Source organism: Schistocerca serialis, chromosome 3 (assembly GCF_023864345.2).
Source record: "Schistocerca serialis cubense isolate TAMUIC-IGC-003099 chromosome 3, iqSchSeri2.2, whole genome shotgun sequence".
Lineage (NCBI taxonomy): Eukaryota > Metazoa > Arthropoda > Insecta > Orthoptera > Acrididae > Schistocerca > Schistocerca serialis.
Genome location: NC_064640.1, coordinates 618,649,894 through 618,675,916, shown reverse-complemented (window position 1 = coordinate 618,675,916; position 26,023 = coordinate 618,649,894). Strand labels below are relative to the sequence as shown.

The window sequence follows — 26,023 nt, the reverse complement described above, 5'->3', positions numbered from 1 at the left end:
GGTTTCTGTACAAATTGTAAATAGCCTTTCGCTCCCTGTATTTTACCCCTGCCACCTTTAGAATTTGAAAGAGAGTATTCCAGTCAACATTGTCAAAAGCTTTCTCTAAGTCTACAAATGCTAGAAACGTAGGTTTGCCTTTCCTTAATCTTTCTTCTAAGATAAGTCGTAGGGTCAGTATTGCCTCACGTGTTCCAGTGTTTCTACGGAATCCAAACTGATCTTCCCCGAGGTTGGCTTCTACTAGTTTTTCCATTCGTCTGTAAAGAATTCGTGTTAGTATTTTGCAGCTGTGACTTATTAAGCTGATAGTTCGGTAATTTACACATCTGTCAACACCCGCTTTCTTTGGGATTGGAATTATTATATTCTTCTTGAAGTCTGAGGGTATTTCGCCTGTTTCATACATCTTGCTCACCAGATGGTAGAGTTTTGTCAGGACTGGCTCTCCCACGGCCGTCAGTAGTTCCAATGGAATATTGTCTACTCCGGGGGCCTTGTTTCGACTCAGGTCTTTCAGTGCTCTGTCAAACTCTTCACGCAGTATCATATCTCCCATTTCATCTTCATCTACATCCTCTTCCATTTCCATAATATTGTCCTCAAGTACATCGCCCTTGTATAGACCCTCTATATACTCCTTCCACCTTTCTGCTTTCCCTTCTTTGCTTAGAACTGGGTTTCCATCTGAGCTCTTGATATTCATACAAGTCGTTCTCTTATCTCCAAAGGTCTCTTTAATTTTCCTGTAGGCGGTATCTATCTTACCCCTAGTGAGATAGGCCTCTACATCCTTACATTTGTCCTCTAGCCATCCCTGCTTAGCCATTTTGCACTTCCTGTCGATCTCATTTTTGAGACGTTTGTATTCCTTTTTGCCTGCTTCATTTACTGCATTTTTATATTTTCTCCTTTGTTAGCTGGTAAATATAATGTAAACCTTGCAAATTGTCTAGATTGGTTAACATGTGGGATGGGGATGAGAAAGGGTAGTATGAGATCAAGAGAGATGAGGTTGTGGGGCGGGGGGGTTTGGTAGAGGGGTCAGGTATGATAGGGGGGCTTAGTGGTAATATGATTTGCCCTGAATTCTTGGATGTGACATTATCATATGAGATTGATGATCTTTTTTGCCAGATGCATAACATGACACAGGTATATAGGTAGCTCATCTAGGTTGTGCCAAAGTAATCTATACATCCACTTTGGTCCATTATTTTAGTCTGAACTCTGTGATAGAACAATAATGTCTTACAATATTTTGGGTTCCAAGCTAGACACAATCATTCCATCTCAAATATAGGCGTTCACCCTAAGCTCTAATAAGCTATCCACATCTACTGCACCTGATGTCATACAGAGGTGTACAGTAACTCAAATGGGAGTGAATAACACTGAGTATCAACTGCAGGGACTGACCTAAAGTATGCCCAAGGAATAAGGTGTATGAGAAAAAGGGGGAGGGAGACAGAAGGGCCTGGGGGAGGTTTAGGTGGAGTAATGCAGTAGTTGGGAAAACTGGGAAGATGAATGGGAAGTTCATATTGGTAATAGGGATATTTAAGCAGTTCTGGTACACATTGCCACTAGTGCAGGGCTTCACAACATACGTGCTCGCGGAGCAAGCTGTGAGCAGCAAGGCGCGAGCACGGAGCAGCGCGAGCACGCTACCCCCACTACCGGACCAGAGTGGAGAGTGGGGAGAGTCACGTGGGGCACACAACAGCTGCCGCCAGTCAATGTAAATCCGCGGCCACCTGCGGGGATATCACTCACGAATTATTACTGTGACAAATGAAACAAATAAAGGAGAATGTACACGTGCCACATAATTTTATTAGCTTAGTGTATGCCTCTACATTCGTATTAATTTGTGAACTGTTACACAATAAAAGGTGTCACTGAAGTGTGGGGTTCTCAGTTATCTTGTACTTTTTGCCCTTTACAATTGCGTCTATGTTCGGAGTAATTGTTCTTGTGCATTGTAGGCGCAGCGTGCCGTTTAAATTTCGATCAGACAATGCGTTTCTCAGGCGCGTCTTGTTACATTTCATTGCAGAGAATAGTTATTCACAAACATATGTGGAACCGATCATTGATATTATTGTAGCCGCCAGTTTGTGCAAACGAGGAAATCTATCCTGAGGGAAGTGTCTGTAGAGTTCCAAAATGTTTTTCTTGTTCTGAAATTTGTCTCTGTATTCTCTGTCACACTGCAGGTCAATAATTTCTAGTTGCAGCTCAGGACGAATCTCTTCAGCTGAATATGGAGAGGAGAACAGATCAAAATCACTGTCTAGTGCTGTCAGATCTTGAAAGTGTTGATCAAATTCTTCCTTAAGGGCAACTAAACTATGTGAATAACGTTCCAGTCTTTGTGAACATCTTGCATGGATGATAATTTAGGAAAATGAGCTAGATTTCCTGTTTCCAGCTGACTCACCCAAAGCGTCAATTTCATTTTAAAAGCTCGTATTCGATCTATGAAATGAGTAATTAGCAGATCTTTACCTTGTAGTGAAATGTTCAAAGCATTCAGATGGCTAATTAAATCTGCTAAGAACGCGAGATCACATTTCCATGAAGGCTCTTTCAATTCAGGAACATGCATATTATTTATTTCCATGAACGTATTTATCTCATCTAATAGGCAAAAAAATCGATTTAATAATTCGCCACGACTAAGCCAGCGGACCTCGCTGTAATAAGGCAGGCTACTATACTGGCTTTCTACATACTCAAGAAAGCTTTTAAATTGCCTGTGTTTTAGCCCATGCTTCCTTATATAATTGGTTGTACGAAAAACAACACTCATCACATTTTTTAGAGTGATACTCTTTGCACATAAGTTTTCCTGGTGGATCAGCCAGTGAACGCCCCTTGTTTCATTCGGCACGGTCAGTTTTTGCATTTTCTCCTTCAACAGCGCGACGAAACCTGATTTTTTCCCTGTCATCGCTGGTGCACCGTCTGTAGACACTGAAACTAAAGAATTCCACGACAATCCTATATTTTCAACACTTTCTTCAACACTACTTAAAATATCACCTCCGGTTGTGGTGTTCTTCATGGCTACTACATCGAGGAGCTCCTCCCTCACCTGAAGATCTCTATTAACACCTCTAATAAATATGGTAAGCTACGCTGTTCCTGTGATATCAACACTTTCGTCCAGAGATAGAGAATACGCCATAAAATCTTTAAGGATATTTGCAAGCTGGCTCTGGACGTCGTCTGCCATGTCCTGTATGCGACGCATAATGGTCATGTTAGATAGTGGCACAATCCGAAACTGTTCAACTTGAGATGGACACAAATGTTCCGCGGCAACTACCAAACATTCTTTTATTAAATCGCCATCAGTGATGGGGAGCAGGGATTTTGCTAAAAGCAAAGCAATTTTGTAACTCCCTCTGAGAGCTGCAAATTAAATTTCCTAAAAGAATTCAGCGTTTTGTGACATACTAAACATTTTGCAACACCATCTTTTTCTGTAAACATATACAATTCCTCCCAATGGGGGTTGAACTGCGAAAGCATGGTTGGGGTTACACAACGGCGACTTGACATGATTCTTAACCAGCGAAGTGACTGTTAGAGCTGATCGTAGTACTTTAAACATTACACAGTCGGCGCGAATTCAATAGGCACGCTGCGGCCCTATCCAAACGTGTGCGCGCATTTCCCCTTCCTCCCCTCCCTCCCTACTCCACGACCTTGCACCTGCTCGCAAGCACGTGCCTGAGCAGACGCGAGTACTCGCGCTCAAAACTGGCCAGTTGTTAAGCCCTGCACTAGTGACTCCTTGGTCACGTGGATGCTGTAAGCACCTCTTAGAGCTAGATTTCACTCTGACAGTTAGGAATGATCACATTTGGAGGCCACTCACACTTACTGATTTTGTGGTCAATTTTGCACTTGAATGACTGGTGTAACACAAGACTTACATTTATGGAATGTCTCTATTTTGAACAGTATTAATGGCATTGGACTCGAACAACAAGGTGGATGCTGAAGTGAACTGATAGAGATAGCAAAGACTTACACTGTAGCTTCTTTTTGAGTGTATGTACCACAGGAGGACATTTCAGTATATGTGACACATTGCGCACAATATACTGTCCAAACTCATTTGCAGGGGATTTCCTAGATGGGAACTGGCTACACTCCTGCCCACAATAGATATGAAGGTAGACAAATTGGCACACTGGATGTCAACAGTCCATGATTTTGGCTGAGTCACTGAATGTGTTTTCACAGTGGTTGAAGCACAGCACTGTCTGTATGGCCTTTTTTGGGGGGGGGGGGGGAAGTGGGGGGGTCAGACAAGCCCCCTCTTTAGAGAGGACTGGAAAATGTTGGGATGGTTCCCTAATCAAAGCTTCTGCTCTCTCTCTAACGACCTCATCAGTGAGACATTAAACTAGGACCTTCCTTCCTTCCTTCAGATGAGTCATTTTTCTTATTAATTTGGACAACTTTACTGGGTTCCAGTAAATTGGGGAATATTTAGGTGACAACAGGGTTATAAATATTAAAGAGTGTGATACTGAATCAAAAGCAGATAAAAATATATGAGATACCAGTAATTAAAATATCGGATAATTTCACGTTATCTGAAGCTGTCCTGTTGAAATTTACCAGAATACATGAATGTTAGATGTATTGTAATGCCACTAATTACAGGTGCTTATACACAGTCCACATCGAAGAGTTGGATATGAAACTGGACGCATGGTCTCACATGAGAGAAGTAAGGAATTGGTACTTCTTAACATCAACCAGCCAGTAACAGCCATATGTGCAGGACGCCTGGATCCGAGCAAGGACTGTGATATATTACTTGTTGGAACCGCTACTAATCTTCTAGCATATGATGTGGAGAGAAATATGGATCTTTTCTATAAAGAGGTTTGTAAAACAAATCTTTCTGTTCCATATGAAACTGTAGTCCCAGGGAATCTTATAAATAATGTTTTAATAACATAAATAACTGGTTCCAGTTTTGATTTGATTAATAATGATAATATTAAAAATGATAAATAAATTCTTTCTAGAGTTTTTCAGTGCAGAGGAACCCATATGCTTTGGTCCTGACCCATAGTTTCTTAATTTTATGTCAGATTTAATCATAATTTTAAATTAATATCTTGGTCTTATTATTTTAACTTGGCACTTGGATGATAAGTGCAGAGAACAAGTAAATGTTCAAATGAGGTACCACAGTGAAATTCAAGTATACTGTGAACATAAGCAAATGCAGTCTCAAGTTTTTAATTTGGGAAATGAGACTAAGAATATATAATTACATAACACATGAAAGCTATGTGCAGCATAATTAATATACAGTATGCGACATACCACTTTAAATTGTAATAAAGATGTCATTAGGTAGAATGATGTAATGAACCTCAACACCAAAGTCCAGCAATAAGAATTGAAAGACAGGGCAGTTGTGAAGAGAGTGCACGGGGAACCCTGCAAGACTGTTATCCCCTCTTTTTAGTTTTATTGCACCACAGTTAGTGCAGTTCATTTCAGTGTATTTCATTTCAGTGTATTTCATCTGCCTGTAAGTTAGGCATTATGCATTCAACACAAAACACTGCTTCAGCTGCCAACAACTTGGGCACACTAGCATTCATTTCAATCACAAGGTGATATATGGCAGGTGCTATTCAGCTACACACCAATGTACTCAATGTTGTTCTCAGATCATATTTGTCAACTACAGCCTAAACCAGTCGGTTTGGGGTAGAGAATATCTGGTCTTTGTCAGAGAGAAAAACGTTGAGTAAGGCCATTCAGCTGCCCATCTTACTGCCTTGTAAAGTCATTTTGCTTATTAGTAACATGATCCATTCCAAAGAACTTTATTTGCTCCACAATTGTAACTAGTACTGCAGAAAAAGCTGTACCACCACCACTATTTTTCAGCAGTATGGAGTTAAATAGCAGCGTTGCCGCAGCTGTTGAGAAAGGGCCATGAAAGTCAGAAAGAACAGAGCTGACCAAAACACCATTACATCAGATGCAGCAATGCCACCAGCTGTTTCTACATTGCGAGCTAGGGGCCAGCGTCCACAATAGCAACACAGCAGGACCGTGGCAGTTGCAGGGCAGTTGCTCTGCTTTCTGGCTACTGTCTTGTTGTGGTGTACATGGTTGGAAGTGGCACAACAAATAGGCCCCAAACCTATAATTTTTCTCTTCTATTCTGTATGTATACACATCATTTTTAGCCAATGGCATCTCAGCCTGGCAGCACTATCTACAAGAGAAGAAATACATCAGGCAGCAGGGTGACATGGTTCTGCAAGCAGCCACTATGAGACATTGACTCCAACTTGACAAGCCTAGTGCTGGTTCTAAGTCCACTCCCATGGACTTGGCACCTTCTTGTGGTTGGACTACCTCCAGGCTGACTTCAGCTGCAGCTAGCCTTCTGACCTGGAGGGCAGTTTTTTGTTACTGAGGCAGTGCAGCCATTCCACTGCCAGCACCTGTGCAGGCAAATGGTGCTGTAAGCCTCCACTCAAGAGGGCGGACACCATGACTGGAGGCTGTCTTCCGCTACAAGAATTGTGGCAGGTTCCTTTATCTGCTGATGCATCTTGGCCTGAATTCAAGTCATGCCAAGGACAGTGCACATGCTGCCACAGACTTGGCATGTCAGCATTCCAGTCCAGCTGTCAGTAGGCTACTGGCCGCCTGTTGCATCGGCAATACCACCCTAGCTGATGTTAGCACATGCTGAGGGAATGTTGCCTCTAGAACAAAACTATGTGTGCTGTAGCTTATTTTCTTATAAAATGTGTGACTGTTGATGATTTTTCTTGAGGTATCACTACCAACATCCTGGATAACAACCCCCCATCTCAACCCTGCCACTGTAGAGGCCACCCACCCCAGACCTCTACATTTTGGTGTCAGTACCTCTTGTAGAGGTATATCAGCAGCTGGGCTCAGTACCATGTGTCAGCCACAGCAGGTATCGAGAGCTACAGGGGGTGGGGGTGGGGTGGGGGGGTAGTTGATGAGCTGTTTTGTTTTTCTTCTCCTACTTTCATGTGCAGGGGAGACGAGTTAAAGGCAAGACTGTCATTTTAACTTGAAAGTAACATTTGCGAAGCTTCAGGAACCGGCTGATTTGCCACAGTTCCACGTCGATGCGTGCGAGCGCGATTTGTAACCAGTAAGGTGCTCACAGTGCAACCTGTTATGGCACAATGCACCATGTGCCGAGTTGGTATCAGTGGAATGTTTCACATCTCACCATTATGACCCTATTGTTAGGTAGTGTACTGAGTTGAAGTGGCTGTTGATTAGACGTATGGTGCAAGTAGTATTATGTAATTGTATTTATTGTCCTGGTGTTATTGTTTTATTGTACTTGGTTGTGTGTTGTAGATAAAGGTTTCACAGAATTAGGGATGCAAGATGTTTCTGGACAGGAGGCAATTCAGTTATTAATAAATCAGGTCGTGCTATTATTGGCAGATAAGGCAGAGATGCCTGTACAGATGGTTTCTGTGGAGGAGGGTAGGGTATTATCCAATTTGTCTACTTGATTGGTGAATCCAGCTGCTAGAAATTTTATCACTCCCTTTTTGGGCAAACCAACTGAGGCTCTATTGTCCTTGGTGGATGATCTGGAAGCAGTATTAAAGATTGGGTTTTGGTCCGATGATCAGCTATTGCAAATTGCACTGACAGTGCAGGCAAAAGTGTTTGTGAGAGATAATGGAGAGTTAAGGCATGCACTAAAATTTCAGCGATTAGGTCAAGGGCTCCAGCAATGCTGTAAGGAACAGAACAGTGGGAGGTTTTTCTGGGAGTGTTTCAGTGAAATGTCACAGAAACGGAATGAGTCGATTGACTGTTTCAGTGACAGGGTAAGGAGAGTGAATTGACCTACCTATGAATTAACAGAAAATGGTGAAGCAAATAAGCAGATTGTAGGGCACTAGACGCTTTGCTGAGGGGCCTGCCAACTGGTATGTCTGGGAGGGTTCAGACAGGTACCCCAAAAGACCTGAACACTACCATTAGGATAGCTACGGAGCAGGAGGTAATAGATACAACAGCAGGGGTGCACAATAGGTAAGGTATTTTATGTACTGAAATAAGGTGTTATAGGTGTGGTTGTGCAGGGCATGTTCAGAGGCAGTGCCAACAGCCACAATGTGAGAAATGTGATGTGGTTCGGCACCAGCAGCAGCAAGGGCCAGAATTGACACAGTGGAATATTCAGGCATTAACCACAAACTGGAACCAAAAGTCAGATGGGCAGCATTCCCATTAAATTTCAGTGCTGCAGAAATGTATGCAGCGGCAAAGTGTGGTACATAAGGAATTGTAAGGGGTAAGAAACAAATTTTTGTTGGGCACTGGAGCACACCTGTCAGTGGCAAGCCAGGGCCTTTTAGGTAGGGAATCTAATTATTGCGCTATAATGTTTTTAGAGTAGGAGATAGTGATGTGAAGTCACTAGGTTTAGCAGTATTAAGTTTCCAGGTTGGGGTGGAATGAGTTGAGGAGTGTGTGAAAGTGGTGTCACGTGTAAGTGAAGGTTGCTGCACAGCCCTGGGCTAGATTTTCAGTTCAAGCTTGGCACCACAATTGACCTTTGGGAATGTACAGTGGAACTCAAGGGGACAATGTTCCAACTGGGGGAAGCTGACACCAATGAAATTCTGTCACTAGGTGCATCTACCTTATGGGGAAAACCGGCTAAACTGCAGACAAGATAACTAAAGCTTAATAACATGATATATTGCTGGAAGGCAGTGGGAAACTCCTTTGGGATGAATGTGACTCCAGAATTGTCTGTTAACATATTGTGTGTGATATAGCCACTATAAGAGAATGATATATTTGGTGCATCGTGATGATTTATATGGAGCAGAATAACATGATATATTGCTGGAAGGCAGTGGGAAACTCCTTTGGGATGAATGTGACTCCAGAATTGTCTGTTAACATATTGTGTGTGATATAGCCACTATAAGGGAATGATATATTTGGTGCATCATGATGATTTATATGGAGCAGAATTGTATGCATAAGGAGATGGATGGGGAGAATGTGGCACTTGTCAGTTTAAATAACTTTGGCAGCACTGAGATGAAGCTAACCAAAGGATTGTTGGAAGCAAGTTTATAAGTACTGGATGAAGACGATTTGGGCATGTCATGTGTGGGCTATAATCGTAAGCAAGCTGCCATTACAACTGCATTACATGTAAATGTAGAGTATTTGAAGGGAACAGAGTAAAAATGAAATAATTGTTACTGGAATCTGAAGATCTATTTAATCCTCAGAGCTAATTACTAGCGACTCTCACAACACAACATAGAACTTCATTGGGGAGCAAATAACCTGTATATTGGAAACAGTATTGCATACCTTTTCGTTTAGAGCTGGTTATGGAGGATATCATTGTCAAACAACTGAGCGTGGGGAGCAGCAGTACCAATAAAATCGGCAGATACAACAAAAAAGTATGGACTTCGTTGTGACTATCGGATCCGAATGGTAAAACAATAATACATTCATACCTGGTACCCAGCATTACAGAAGCCCTTGACAACTTAATGCACTGCCTGTACTTCTCTATGACATAATCGAAGAGTGGGTGTCATCAGTTCAAGGTGATTCCAGAGGACTGGCGAAACACTGCATTTTTGGTCCCCTGGACTCATTACCAGTATTGGTGATTGCTGTTTGGGTTGAAAAATGCACCAGCCGTGTTTCAGTGGTTGTTGGACAGAGTACTGTGGGGTTTGAAACCTCAGCAATGTATGATGTACCTCTATGATATAACTGTATTTTCAAGGGATGTGAAGGACATACGCTGTTGTTGAGGGAAGTTTTCAAGTGATTATACGCCATGTGTCTTACATTAAGTTTGGAAAAATGTGATTTTGTCCAGTAATAAGCGAGTTTTTTGGTATGTGTGATTAGTCAGGAAGGGATAAAAAAACAGACCTGAAATCAATACAGGTGGTGCAGAATTTTCCATTTCCTCTAACAAGTAAGGAGCTACAATCATACTTAGGGTTGGTCAATTACTAAAGAAAATTCATGAAGGGTTTTTTGGACATAGCATAGCCCCTCACACATTACTAAAAAGGGTGTACAATTTCAGTGGGCAACAGTGTGTCAAGTAACATTTGAGAAGCTAAAAAGTCTTTGGTGTTGAGTCTACATCTACATCTACATTTATACTCCGCAAGCCACCCAACGGCGTGTGGCGGAGGGCACCCTACGTGCCACTGACATTACCTCCCTTTCCCGTTCCAGTCGCGTATGGTTCGCGAGAAGAACGACTGTCTGAAAGCCTCCGTGCGCGCTCTAATCTCTCTAATTTTACATTCGTGATCTCCTCTGGAGGTATAAGTAGGGGGAAGCAATATATTCGATACCTCATCCAGAAACGCACCCTCTCAAAACCTGGCGAGCAAGCTACACCGCGATGCAGAGCGCCTCTCTTGCAGAGTCTGCCACTTGAGTTTATTAAACATCTCTGTAACGCTATCATGGTTACCAAATAACCCTGTGACGAAACGCGCTGCTCTTCTTTGGATCTTCTCTATCTCCTCCGTCAGACCGATCTGGTACGGATCCCAAACTGATGAGCAATACTCAAGTATAGGTCGAACGAGTGTTTTGTAAGCCATCTCCTTTGTTGATGGGCTACATTTTCTAAGCACTCTCCCAATGAATCTCAGCCTGGTACCTGCCTTACCAACAATTAATTTTATATGATCATTCCACTTCAAATCGTTCCGCACGCATACTCCCAGATATTTTACAGAAGTAACTGCTACCAGTGTTTGTTCCGCTATCATATAATCATACAATAAAGGATCCTTCTTTCTATGTATTCGCAATACATTACATTTGTCTATGTTAAGGGTCAGTTGCCACTCTCTGCACCAAGTGCCTATCCGCTGCAGATCTTCCTGCATTTCGCTACAATTTTCTAATGCTGCAACTTCTCTGTATACTACAGCATCATCCGCGAAAAGCCGCATGGAACTTCCGACACTATCTACTAGGTCATTTATATATATTGTGAAAAGCAATGGTCCCATAACACTCCCCTGTGGCACGCCAGAGGTTACTTTAATGTCTGTAGACGTCTCTCCATTGATAACAACATGCTGTGTTCTGTTTGCTAAAAACTCTTCAATCCAGCCACACAGCTGGTCTGATATTCCGTAGGCTCTTACTTTGTTTATCAGGCGACAGTGCGGAACTGTATCGAACGCCTTCCGGAAGTCAAGAAAAATAGCATCTACCTGGGAGCCTGTATCTAATATTTTCTGGGTCTCATGAACAAATAAAGCGAGTTGGGTCTCACACGATCGCTGTTTCCGGAATCCATGTTGATTCCTACATAGTAGATTCTGGGTTTCCAAAAACGACATGATACTGAAGCAAAAAACATGTTCTATTTTCCTCTAGAGACTTGCGGTACACGGCTGTTAGAAGGGGGGCAAGTTCTTTCGCGTACTCTGTGTAGTGTTGGTCTTTCTGGATTGTGAGGAGGAGTTTGTTCTATCATGTGATGCTTCCAGCAAGGCACTGAGTGTGCCTTGAGTCAGGTAATATGTTGTGGGGAACATCCTGTTGCTCATGTCTTGTGGCAATTGAGCAAAGCATAGAAGAATTACTCGACAACAGAGAAGGAGATTTTGAGCCTGATATATGGGAGCTACATATTTTAAATGTTATCTGTATGGTAAAACATTCAAGATAGTAAACAATCATGCAATGTTAAAGAGGTTGTTAGGGTTGAACGATCCATCAAGCAGACTCATGAGGTGGGCATTGAAACTGAGTGAGTTTAACTTTGAGGTAGTCAATAAACTAGACAGGAAGCATGGAAATGTGGTTGGATTGAGCAGGAAGGTTACAGTAGTATGGGCGCTGGGTCACAGCTTTGTGAAGTGACAAACAGCACACACCGCTGACGCAGACTGCAAGCTGTTTACGATGCGGCGATAGTACATTGTGCACGACTGATTTTTATGTAGGTCAATGACACTGGGGCACTGCATAGTAGTGCTTGGTAAACTAAGGGAATGAGTGGTGGAGGAAGCATACGATCACATACTATCTGTGCTTGGGGTTGTACATCGATGTGTAAAAGGGTGATGGAATGTTCCTGATGGAGGACAATGAAAAGGAACATAGACCAGTATGTAAAGAACCTGTGTGCCGTGTTCACAGCAAGCAGATCTGAGCCATTGGCAAGTACCACTACACACTACAGAGGTTACTGGGGACAGCTGAACCTTTTGGTATGACAGGAATTAATATCTTAGGATCTTTTAACCAGATGCCAGTGGGAAACTGCTATGTTCTGACTATTAAATAGTATTTCTCACAATATATGTTAAGAGTATCACCCCAGCCAACAAGCAACTCCAGTGGCCTAGGCCATGGAGAATAACTGGGTGCTGAAATTTAGTGACCCTGAAATGGTAATCATGGACCAAGGTACCTAATCTTATGTCAAACTTAATGAAGCAGTTATATCACTTATCACAGTGCGAAAACAAAAGACTAGTTCACTGCACGCGCAAATTAATGATAGAACAGAGCACTCGCATCGTACTATAGGTAAGATGCTGAGTTACTATGTCAACAGCCACTGTAATGATTGGAGTGTTTACTTAGCATCTGTCATCACGGCATATAATTCCAAAGTGCACACAGGCACTGGGTTTGCTCTGTATGGGTATTATATGGGAGGAAGGTGCCTTTGTCATTTGATATAAGCAGACCACAGATCAAGAGGAATGGGGAGTCGGTTCAGAATTTGACAAAGACATTAAGGGTAGGATGGAGACAAGTCCAGATGGTAAATTCCAAAGCCCTGGAACATCAGGAAGAAGTAGGGAAACACATAAGAATGTTACCAGAGTATTGGTATGTCTGTGATTGTTGCTATCAGGTACATACACGCCAAAGGGTGAGACCAAGAAGTTTATTACACAGTACAAGGGACATATAAAGTGATCAGAGTGACATCACCAGATATCTAGTGCTGTCACTATTGTATGATGCTACAGAGTAAAATAGCAGTGCTGTCATGGCTGTTGGAAAAGGCTGTGGAAGCCAGCAAGCTCAGTGTTGAACGAAACACTGTTACATCAAATGCAGCAATACCACCAGCCTGTTTCCACATTCCGATCTAGGGGCCAGTGGCTGCAATACTGTCAACACAGCAGAAAGGCGGCATGATCACGGCAACGGCAGGCCAGTTGCTGTCCTTCCGGCTGCCACCTTGTTTTGGTGTGTGTGTGTTTGGAATGGTGGTGCGGCATGACAAATAGGCACTGAACTGATATAAATACCCATCATTTTCAGCCAGAGGTGTCTGGATGCACCGTTCATTAGGGGAGGACTGTGCTGGGTGACGTGGCAATATTATTTTGCAATCAGCCTCTACGAGACTTGTGATTGCAACACCAGTGAGCCTAGTGCTGGTTCTGAGTCCACTTACATGGACTTGGCATCTTCCAGCTAATGGGCTGCCTCCAACCAACCGTCTGCCCTGGAGGGCAGTCGTTCATGAATGGGGCAGTTCCACTGCCTGCACTTGTTCAGGCTAACTGACAGAGTGTACAGCTCTGTGCTCAAGGGAAGACATCATTGCTAGGGACTGTCTTACTCTATAAGAATTATGACCACCCTGCCCAGAGTTGCAGAGTCGTGCCAAAACGGTGCCCGTGGTGCCGCTGATGTCGCGCATCTCCATCCGGCCCAGTTTTCCATCAGGTTGCTGGCCACCTGTTGCATTAGCACTGCTGTGCTGGCTGCTGTAAGCACACGCTCAGGGGCATTGTCACTATGGAATGACACTGGGAGCACTGCAGCTTGTTTCTAATAAAATGTGTGGCTGTAGATGATGGATGATGTCTTGAGCCACCGGACTACAACTCATTGCCTCAGCTCAAGCCTGTCAATGAAGGGACCACCCACCCCAAGCCTATACATGACTAAACCCATAAATATGATTGCAATAGATCAAATTTTGGAAGTACAATGTAATATAAGCAAGACAGAAGCATCTTCCCAGCAGGGTCACCACTCCTCAATTAGGATTCACCTGCTAGAGGAAGCAATATTGAAAGGTGGGTGCACAGTAAGGCATATTGGACACTCTGTAATCAAGACACCGTGTTTGAACGTCTTCTTACTATCCAATAATGGTTAGGTTATACACTATGTGATCAAAAGTATCTGACATCCCCAAAAATGTATGTTTTTCATATTAGGTGCACTGTGCTGCCACCTACTGTCACGTACTCCATCCATATCAGTGACCTCAGTAGTCATTAGACACTGTGAGAGAGCAGAATGGGGTGCTCCGTGGAACTCATGGACTTTGAATGTGATCAGGTTATTGGATGTCACTTGTGTCATATGTCTGTATGTGAGATTTCCGTACTCATAAGCATCCCTGGGTCCACTGTTTCCGATGTGATAGTGAACTGGAAATGTGAAGGGACACATCAGCACAAAAGCGTACAGGCCGACCTCATCTGTTGACTGACAGAGATGGCTGATAGTTGAAGAAGGTCATAATGTGTAATAGGCAGACATCTATCCAGACCATCACACAGGAATTCCAAACTGCATCAGAATCCACTCCAAGTACTATGACAGTTAGGTGGGAGGTGAGAAAACTTGGATTTCATGGTCGAGCAGCCGCTCATAGGTCACACGTCACGCTGGTAAATGCCAAGTGACGCCTCGCATTGTGTGGAGTGACGAATCACGTTACACAGTGTGGTAATCCGATGGCAGGGTTTGAGTATGGCGAATGCCCGTCGAATGTGATCTACCAGCATGTGTAGTGCCAACAGTAAAATTTGGAGGCGGTCGTGTTATGGTGTGGTGGTGTTTTTCATGGAGAAGGCTTGCACCCCTTGTTGTTTTACGTGGCACTATCACAGCACAGGCCTACATTGATGTTTCAAGCACCTCCTTGCTTCCCACTGTTAAAGAGCAATTCGAGGATGGCGATTGCATCTTTCAACACAATCTAGCACCTGTTCATAGTGCACGGCCTGTTGTGGAATGGTTACATGACAATAACATCCTTGTAATGGACTGGCCTGCACAGAGTCCTGACCTGAATCCTATGTAACACATTCGGGATGTTTTGGAACACAGACTTCATGCCAGGCCTCACTGTCCGACATCGATACCTCTCCTCAGTGCAACACTCTACATCTACATCTACATTTATACTCCGCAAGCCACCCAAAGGTGTGTGACGGAGGGCATTTTACGTGCCACTGTCATTACCTCCCTTTCCTGTTCCAGTCGCCTCCGTGCGCGCTCTAATCTCTCTAATTTTACATTCGTGATCTCCTCGGGAGGTATAAGTAGGGGGAATCAATATATTCGATACCTCATCCAGAAACGCACCCTCTCGAAACCTGGCGAGCAATCTACACCGCGATGCAGAGCGCCTCTCTTGCAGAGTCTGCCACTTGAGTTTATTAAACATCTCCGTAACGCTATCACGGTTACCAAATAACCCTGTGACAAAACGCGCCGCTCTTCTTTGGATCTTCTCTATCTCCTCCGTCAGACCGATCTGGTACGGATCCCACACTGATGAGCAATACTCAAGTATAGGTCGAACGAGAGTTTTGTAAGCCACCTCCTTTGTTGATGGACTACATTTTCTAAGCACTCTCCCAATGAATCTCAACCTGGTATGCGCCTTACCAACAATTAATTTTATATGATCATTCCACTTCAAATCGTTCCGCACGCATACTCCCAGATATTTTACAGAAGTAACTGCTACCAGTGTTTTTTCCGCTATCATATAATCATACAATAAAGGATCCTTCTTTCTATGTATTCGCAATACATTACATTTGTCTATGTTAAGGGACAGTTGCCACTCCCTGCACCAAGTGCCTATCCGCTGCAGATCTTCCTGCATTTCGCTACAATTTTCTAATGCTGCAACTTCTCTGTATACTACAGCATCATCCGCGAAAAGCCGCATGGAACTTCTGACACTATCTACTAGGTCATTTATATATATTGTGAAAAGCAATGGTCCCATAACACTCCCCTGTGGCACGCCAGAGGTTACTTTAATGTCTGTAGACGTCTCTCCATTGATAACAACATGCTGTGTTCTGTTTGCTAAAAACTCTTCAATCCAGCCACACAGCTGGTCTGATATTCCGTAGGCTCTTACTTTGTTTATCAGGCGACAGTGCGGAACTGTATCGAACGCCTTCCGGAAGTCAAGAAAAATAGCATCTACCTGGGAGCCTGTATCTAATATTTTCTGGGTCTCATGAACAAATAAAGCGAGTTGGGTCTCACACGATCGCTGTTTCCGGAATCCATGTTGATTCCTACATAGTAGATTCTGGGTTTCAAAAAACGACATGGTACTCGAGCAAAAAACATGTTCTAAAATTCTACAACAGATCGATGTCAGAGATATAGGTCTATAGTTTTGCGCATCTGCTCGACAACCCTTCTTGAAGACTGGGACTACCTGTGCTCTTTTCCAATCATTTGGAACCCTCCGTTCCTCTAGAGACTTGCGGTACACGGCTGTTAGAAGGGGGGCAAGTTCTTTCGCGTACTCTGTGTAGAATCGAATTGGTATCCCGTCAGGTCCAGTGGACTTTCCTCTATTGAGTGATTCCAGTTGCTTTTCTATTCCTTGGACACTTATTTCAATGTCAGCCATTTTTTCGTTTGTGCGAGGATTTAGAGAAGGAATTGCAGTGCGGTCTTCCTCTGTGAAACAGCTTTGGAAAAAGGTGTTTAGTATTTCAGCTTTACGCATGTCATCCTCTGTTTCAATGCCATCATCATTCCGGAGTGTCTGGATATGCTGTTTCGAGCCACTTACTGATTTAACGTAAGACCAGAACTTCCTAGGATTTTCTGTCAAGTCGGTACATAGAATTTTACTTTCGAATTCACTGAACGCTTCACGCATAGCCCTCCTTACGCTAACTTTGACATCGTTTAGCTTCTGTTTGTCTGAGAGGTTTTGGCTGTGTTTAAACTTGGAGTGAAGCTCTCTTTGCTTTCGCAGTAGTTTCCTAACTTTGTTGTTGTACCACGGTGGGTTTTTCCCGTCCCTCACAGTTTTACTCGGCACGTACCTGTCTAAAACGCATTTTACGATTGCCTTGAACTTTTTCCATAAACACTCAACATTGTCAGTGTCGGAACAGAAATTTTCATTTTGATCTGTTAGGTAGTCTGAAATCTGCCTTCTATTACTCTTGCTAAACAGATAAACCTTCCTCCCTTTTTTTATATTCGTATTGACTTCCATATTCAGGGATGCTGCAACGGCCTTATGATCACTGATTCCCTGTTCTGAACTTAAAGAGTCGAAAAGTTCGGGTCTGTTTGTTATCAGTAGGTCCAAGATGTTATCTCCACGAGTCGGTTCTCTGTTTAATTGCTCGAGGTAATTTTCAGATAGTGCACTCAGTATAATGTCACTCGATGCTCTGTCCCTACCACCCGTCCTAAACATCTGAGTGTCCCAGTCTATATCTGGTAAATTGAAATCTCCACCTAAGACTATAACATGCTGAGAAAATTTATGTGAAATGTATTCCAAATTTTCTCTCAGTTGTTCTGCCACTAATGCTGCTGAGTCGGGAGGTCGGTAAAAGGAGCCAATTATTAACCTAGCTCGGTTGTTGAGTGTAACCTCCACCCATAATAATTCACAGGAACTATCCACTTCTACTTCACTACAGGATAAACTACTACTAACAGCGACGAACACTCCACCACCGGTTGCATGCAATCTATCCTTTCTAAACACCGTCTGTACCTTTGTAAAAATTTCGGCAGAATTTATCTCTGGCTTAAGCCAGCTTTCTGTACCTATAACGATTTCAGCTTCGGTGCTTTCTATCAGCGCTTGAAGTTCTGGTACTTTACCAACGCAGCTTCGACCATGAAGAATGGGCTGCCATTCCCCAAGAAACCTTCCAGCACCTGATTGAACATATGCCTGTGAGAGTGGGAGCTCTCATCAAGGCTAAAGATGGGCCAACACCATATTGAATTCCAGCATTACCGATGGAGGGCACCACAAACTTGCAAGTCATTTTGAGCCAGGTGTCCGGATGCTTTTGATCACATAGTGTATTAAGAATAATATGCTCTGAAGTAGCCGTCACACAGTTTTCAGACAAAATGTGAAAGCATCCTGTCTGCTGGTGGAATTACAAGTATGACTCCACAATCAAGGACAAATAGGTAGTTGTGCCTAGCTTCAAATGCTGTCCAGCTGCAGAAAACCTGTCAGCCTTTTATGACATACACACTCTGTTCACATTAATGTGACCACCTGTCAGAAGCCTGATGCAGTGTTTCATAACCGTTTTCTCCTGAGTTGTCACACTCTAAACAGCTTCCTTTATGACCAAACCAATTGTGAATTTACGTGATGTTGCTCGCACCTTAGATAACTGGACTATGATGTAGACTACAGAGAATTATATTGAATAATAAACGGAAAGAGGTCCTGCGATATCCAATTAAAAGGCAGATAGAAAATAACCTTATCAAATGCAGTAAAGCTGCATTTAGAGCATTATGAGAATGGTAGCAGATTCTTCGTACTAAATAGTCATCAAAGATTTAGCTGCATTTAGAGCATTATGAGAATGGTAGCAGATTCTTCATACTAAATAGTCATCAAAGATATGTGAAACGAAGTCCAGTTTGACCACAATACACAAAATATTTGCCAGCTCAAAATAGTTCAGGGTTTACATGATGATTCCCAAATTAACCTGAGGGATACAAAAACTCACACTCTGTCTATTCTCAGTTTTGTAATGCAGGTGGAAAAAGTTAAGTGTCCTACACTGGAGTACATTTAAACCTCTCAACATATAAGTCACTCCAGAAGTTAAAATATGGTAGTGGCCATTTCCTGCCTGGGATTCATCACCTACACGTTGAAATGCCACACAATGCCATAGGCAGGTGTGCCTTCATCAAGAATTCCCCACAAAAATGACCAGAATCGCTCCCTTGAGCTTTTCACTAGAAAGTGTCGCATCACTATTTGACTTCAGCAGTGTTCCACCACTGTTCAACTCTCATTTGCTAAAGGCCATCCCCACCAATAATACATTGTTCGTAAGTTCTAGAGACATGATTTGACTCAACTTGACCACTTAAACCAATATATTAAAAGAATTTTTAAATATTTAAATAAATAAATCACAGTAATTGCAAATAAGGGTTTGTTCATTAGTAAATGAGCCAGCATTCTTACACAAGTGTGCCCACATTAAATGACAACTGATTGTTGCAGAATATTGTTTAAACAATTATTTAAGCATGCTTGACAGAAACGTTTTTTAGCACTCTTCAATGGTGGTGTCAGTTAACACACACGATTGACCATTTTGTATTAACAGTTGTAATCAGTAGTTAAATAAATATCCAGCAAGAATAGTAACATATTCGTTAAGTAAATACACAAATATGACAAAACATACAGTATTCATGTTGCATTCATTTGCTGTGTTTTTGCAAAGAATACAATGACAAACATTCGCATCATGAAGAGATATGAAAAACATAATAAATCAAGAAATGAAATAAATACAGATATGTAGCTTTAAAGGATGATAGCTATAGTGCAACGCTGTCATCTGAGATATCGGTTGTTGAAATCGCGTGAAGCATTTAAAAGTTGTTAATTAAGCAGTTCATTATGAAAATCTTTATTCAGTGTAAATTATTCACTTTTGTTGATTTATAGAGATTGAAAATATCAATGTGTTAGGGGCTCACAGCAATGGTTGCTTCAGTTGGACCAGCCGCAGCACTTTGGCAGCCTTGGGGCTGTCTGTCAGGGTTCAGCTTCACAAACAAATTCACCTCATCTCCTTTGAAAAGAACACAGGCAATTTCTGTTTCAACAAAGAAATAAAAGGCTGGAAGAATGAGCAAAGAAAAAAGATTTTTAAGTTCTCGCCTGAGAAATCCGTTTTCTTTTCTACAGCTCATAGTGTGTTTATCTCCATGAACTTGGGATGACGTTTTCTGTTGTAAATATGAAAGATTAGGACTTTGGTCCTCTCTTCTGATTGTAAGCTTACTTGACTTTCACACCTTAGGAACCTGAAAGCACAGTCATTAAAAGCATTGACTATTTTAAAATGTTGGCTTGTTGCAGCCCTACAGGACATGTGCATGGATGCTCGTTTTATGGGTCTGCATGACCACTGTTGTGGTACTGAAATGTTCTATACTACCTTCCACTATATTAAACTATTTAAGATGTTTTCAACAATTTGTAATAAACCCAAACACCTTTGCTGTGTGTCAGAAACCACATTTACATCTGTACTTTACAAGCCGTCTTACAGTGTATGGTGGAAGGTACTTTGTGTACCAGTCACTTTCCCTTTTCAAGTTGCATATGGTTCATGAGAAAAACGATTCCTAGTAAGCCTTGATGTGGGCTTGAAATCTCTTATTTTATCTTGATGAACTTTTCGTGAGATATATTTAGGAGGGAACAATATATCGGTTGACATCTGTAGGAATGTACATTCTTGGAACTTTAACAGTAGACCATATTGTGATGGAGCATCGCTGTCTTCATGATGCTGTTGCACTTACAAAATGAGCCTGTAATGAAAAATGCTGCTCTTCTTTGGCTCTTCTCTATTTTCTGTCAGTCCTATCTGGTACTGATCTCATACTGACAAACAATATTCAGATGTTGGTTGAACGAGTGTTTTGAAAGCTACTTCTTTGTTGATGGACTAAATTTCCTGAGCGTTCTTCCAATGAATCTGTCTGGCATCTGCCTTACTCGTGATTAGTTTTATGTGATGGTTCCAGTTTATATAACTCCATACATATACTCAGAGATATAAGGAAGCAACTGCTTCCAGTGATTGTTCTGCAGTTTTTTAATCAAATGATAAAGGGTCTTTCTGTCTATGTATTCACAAGATGCTACATTTGTTTATGTTGAGAACAAGTTGCTGCTCTCTGCACCAAGCATCGATACTCTGCTGCTCTTCCTGCAATCTGTTACAGCTTTCTAACCCTGTGACTTCTCTGTATACGCACTGTCAGCTGCGAGATGCGTTGTGGAACTTTCGACGTTATCTGCAGGTCATTTGTATTTATATCATGAAAAGCAGTGGTCCTATAACACTCCACTGGAACATGCCCAAAGCTACTACGTCTGAAGACTTTTCTCTGTTTAGAATAACTTGTTGTGTTATGTTTGCTTAGAAAATCCTCATTCCAGTCACAGAGTTGGCCAGGTATTCTGTACACTTGTATTTTTTTCATTAGGTGGCAGTAAGGAACTGTATTGAATGTCTTGCAGAAGTCAAGAAACACAGCATCTATCTGGGTGCCTGTATCTACTGCTTTCTGGATCTCGTGGATGAATGGAATGAGTTGTATCTCACATTATCATTGTTTTCGGAACCCATGGTGGTTCCTACAGAAGAGATTTTCAGTTTTCAGGAATGTCATAATATGCGAGCATAAAACATGTTCAAAATTCTACAACAGATCAAAGTCAGAGTTGTAGGCCTTTAGTTTTGTGCATCTGATCAACAACCCACATTGAAAACAGGAATAACACATGCATTTTTCCAACCATTAGGAACGCTTCACTCCTTTAAAGGCTTATGGTACACTGGTTCTGGAAAAGGGGCAAGTTCTTTCGCATACTCTGTGTAGAACCAAATTGATGTCCTGTCAGGTCCAGTGGCCTTTCCTCTGTTAAGTAATGTCAGTTGCTTTCCTATCCCTTGGCCTATTTTGATATCTGTCATTTTGTCATCCATTGCGATGATTTCAAGGAGGAACCACAGTGTGATCTTCCTCTGTGAAACAGTCTTGAAAAAAGATGTTTAGTATTTCAGCATTTTCCCTGTCATTTTCTGTTTCAGTGCCATTATGTTCACAGTTTGTCTGGTCAGATGGCTTTGATCAGTTTACTGGTTTAACATAAGACTGGAACCTCTTAGGATTTTCTGTCAAATTGATAGACAGTTTTTACTTTTAGTATTTATTGAATGCTTCACACATAGATCCCCTTTATCATAACTTTGCCTTCATTAAGTTTTTGTCTGTCTGCGAGGCTTTGGTTATGTTTAAATTTTCTGTGAAGCTCTCTTAGCTTTTGTAGCAGCTTCCTAACGTGGTTGTCAAACCATGGTGGGTCTTTCCCATCCCTCACAATTCTGCTCAGTACATAATTATTGGAGGCGTGTTGTATGATGATTTTGAACTTTGTCCATTGATGTTCAACATTGTCAGTTCTGGACATGAAATTTTTGTGATGACCTGTCAGGTAATCTCTCTCTCTCTCTCTCTCTCTCTCTCTCTCTCTCTCTCTCTTGTCACTATTGCTAAACAGGAAAATCTTCCTGTCTTTCTTTGTATTCCTATTTACAGCTGTATTCAGTGGTGCTGTAATGGCCTTTTGATCACTGATTCGCTGTCCTACTCAGAATTCAAAAGTTTGCATCTGTTTGTCCCCAGCAGGTCCAAGATGATGTCATCATGAATCAGTTCTCTGATTAACTGCTCAATGTAATTTTTGGCTAAGACACTTAGAACAATGTCACACAATTCTATGTCCTTACTGCCGACCCTAATCACTTGAGTCTCCTAGTCTATAGCTAGTAAGTTAAAATCTCCACCTAAAACTATAACATGACCAGGAAATTTAGGCAAAATATTCTCCAAGTTTCTCCTCAAGTGTTCCATCACTACTGTTGCTTGTAGCACCTGATAATGTCAGCTAACCCCAAAGCAACCACTTTGTTATCAGCAAAAAGCTGTTGGTTAAAGTGTAACGTATTGTTATAAACGGCTCACACTCTGTACCATGCAGAGTTGCTATCGAAGACTCTGCATTGGAACTGCTTTGAAAGGATACTCCCCTTTAATGTGATTAGGTCTAGTCAAAAAAATAATTCAATGCTAAATGGATTTCTCTACTGAATCTGCTCGCTGCTAGCTTCCTCCTACTTTAATGTAATACAGGCGACATAAATCATTCACACATACACTCGCACATAAAATAGTGGTATGAATCAGAATGCAAAGTTTTACAAGGACTGTGCTATTGTAGTAGAAATTGATACATCTGGTACAAATTTGTAAGGTCATGCCCATTAAATTCAGGGACTCAAAAGTAACTGTAATGTAAAATGTAAATTTCGCTATTTCTGTTACATGCTGTAATGTATTGTAGCTTTTTGTCTTGTTCTTGCTAAGCAAATGAGAACCTATTTTTTCCTTTATTGTACTCAAACATATTTAGAAAAAAAATACAACACTTCATTAATTACAAGGTTATTTGTCGTAGTAAGAGCAAAGAACATACTTTATTTTACACACAAGTGGTAGTGTTTTCACAGTTCTTTTAAGGGATATAATTGCAGATTCCAGCTGATGGAAATTTTGAGCTAATAATAAATTAAGATGTGATAGAACTCAAATCATTTCTTTACGTAATGAAATTGGTTTATCTGTTCTGTGATCTTAGACGTGGCTACATGATAGTCTGTTATGATGCTGTCTTCACATATTGCCAAAACAAAGCTTGTGTCTGCATATAAATTGTTGGAATATTCACTTTTCTCACATGGTGTTGCCATTGCTGAGTTGGATGCTCTTTGGTGTCAGCGCACCACAGCTGTTTTTGATCATCACTGAACCCAGACATATGCGGGCGCTATCTCAACAATGACAAAATTAATTAACAAAAGTATCAAATTAATTTCTGCTGCTCCTCCAATGTGGAACTGTGTCATAGAGTGCACACTGTAAATATTTTAGATTGTGTAAGAGCAGGATGTGAGTTCGGAATGTTCTGAATGAGTATAGTAGACACAGTTTTGTACGCTCAACGATCAACAACTGTGTAACCATGTGTTTAGGTGATGAGTTGTCACTTTTATTGGTTTTCACTTTCATATATCCTAGCATGCTTTGGTTCTCACTCAGATTAAGCTAACTTTTGTAAAATGACTCGCAGTCGGTACACAATATGGTAGCAGTCAGTTTCTACTCATTGCGTAGGCTGTAGAATGGGTGAAATTCTAAGTATCTCTTCTTGTTCAGAATAAGGTGGAAAAATGGTTGGGTATACTTTCAAAGAGAAATTATAGCTGATGGACAAAAATGTGGATACACTAGAAACACAGCACATTACCATGCCTAATACAGTGTAGGAAACCTATTGGCATTCAAACTGGCTTCCAGTCATCTCAGAATGAATAAATACAGGTCGTGTGTCTCATACCACTCTTTGTGCAAAATAAAGGCAAGTTTAGGTAACGAAGGTGGAGGAGGATAATGATCGTACACCATTCTCTCCCAAGTAGACCACAGAGATTCAATACATACAAATCTGGTGACTGTGATGGCCAGGGGAGATGCAACAATTCACTCTCGTGCTCACAAAACCAGTCCTGGATGATGTGAACTGTGTGAACAGGGGCCCTGCCATCTTGGAACACAGCATCACAGTTGGAAAAAAGACATTGTTACATGAGACTGACCTGATCTGCCAAAAGGGTCAGATAATCCTTGGCAGTAGTGTAACCTTGCACAGTAACCATTGGGCTCATGGAATATCATAATATAGGGAAACGGTGTGAAATTTGACTTCCTTCCATTGCTCCATAGTCCAGGTTTTATGGCTTCAGCACCACATTTTCCTGTTATGGGCTTTTGCATACTGGTGAGTGGTTTTGACATTCCAGCTCACTCTGCAATTCTGTGCTTATGGAGCTCCCTTCATGTTGTTCTCAGGCCGACAGAGTTCATGAGGCTGACATTCGGTTCTGCAGTGACTTTTGCAGTTGTTGTCGTTTTATTTTTTGTGACAATCCTATCCAATGACTGTCTGTCATGACTATTCAACACACACTTTTATCCACACTGTGACTTAGTGCGTGATGTTTTTTTACTTCCCCTGTATGCGGTATAAATCTTCATTATGGTGCCTCTTGAGAAGCCAAACCTTTTGCCCCTCCCCTGTGGTTACAGAACACCCTTTCATCATACAAGCACCAACAGTTTGCCCATGTTTGAATACACTGAGCTCCAACATATTGTGCTCACAACCATCCAGGATACTGTTCTGACCATGACTGACACTTACAATGTATTGAGCGCATTGCACAAGCACCGTTCATGTCAGATAGGACAGCTTGGTTAGAATTTGCATTTATGTTCAAGCATGCATTTCTCACAGTGTTTCCATATCTGTGTGTGATGTTCTTGCATTTTCTTGGCGATATAGTGTCTGGTTCTATGGTTCTTCATGTACTGTTAACTTCAGCCTCCTTTTTCTTTTGTGCTGGCTCCTGAAAAATCTTCTGTATTTTAGTTTTTGTTGTTGCCTTTCTTCTGTCTTCAAAATCTTCACCTGTTGTGATTCTTCTTCTATGACAGATTTCAGAATTTGATGTCTTGTTAAGATGTTGATATGCTATTTCAACAGTGGTAAAGCAATTGTTGTCTTGAAAGTTCTGTTTCCTTCTAGTATCTATAAATTAATAATGTGTTCTTCATCTCAGTACTGTGTGTCTCATATCTTCTTGAACTACTCCAATTTCAACTATATGAAAGCTGCTTATCTCTCTTCCATAATTAATAGATTTTCCACTAATTAACTCTGCACCCACACCCGTCCATCTACATGCTTCAGAGTCCCAAACAAGATTCACTATACTTCAAAACTTCCTGTTCTCTTTTACCCCATTGATTCATTACTCTTAAGAGAAACGTTTACCTGTTACAAAATACAATAAATTTTTCTACTTATAATCAGACATACCATCTTCATCCATCTTAATGCTTTAGAGTCTCCATCTAGACTAGATTCTTTCATTTGTTACTTGTGCATTAACAAAAATGTCAGATATCAAACTTTCCCTGGTGGACCAAAGCATCAGAATACGTAGAAGTT

At 41.6% G+C, this 26,023-nt stretch overlaps 1 protein-coding gene across 5 annotated transcripts in view; it reads left to right on the top strand.

Annotated features, from left to right (window-relative positions):
• The window catches only part of LOC126470503 (Bardet-Biedl syndrome 2 protein homolog), a 178,643-nt gene that overhangs the window by 52,193 nt on the left and 100,427 nt on the right, over nt 1–26,023 (top strand). For all 5 annotated transcript variants that reach the window (XR_007586222.1, XM_050098391.1, XM_050098387.1 and 2 more), the window contains one exon: nt 4,687–4,911. Coding sequence is in view for 4 of the 5 variants with exons in the window: in XM_050098391.1 (XP_049954348.1) it covers nt 4,687–4,911 (225 nt within the window). In the remaining variant the exon portion in view is untranslated. The remainder of the gene's footprint in view (nt 1–4,686; nt 4,912–26,023) is intronic.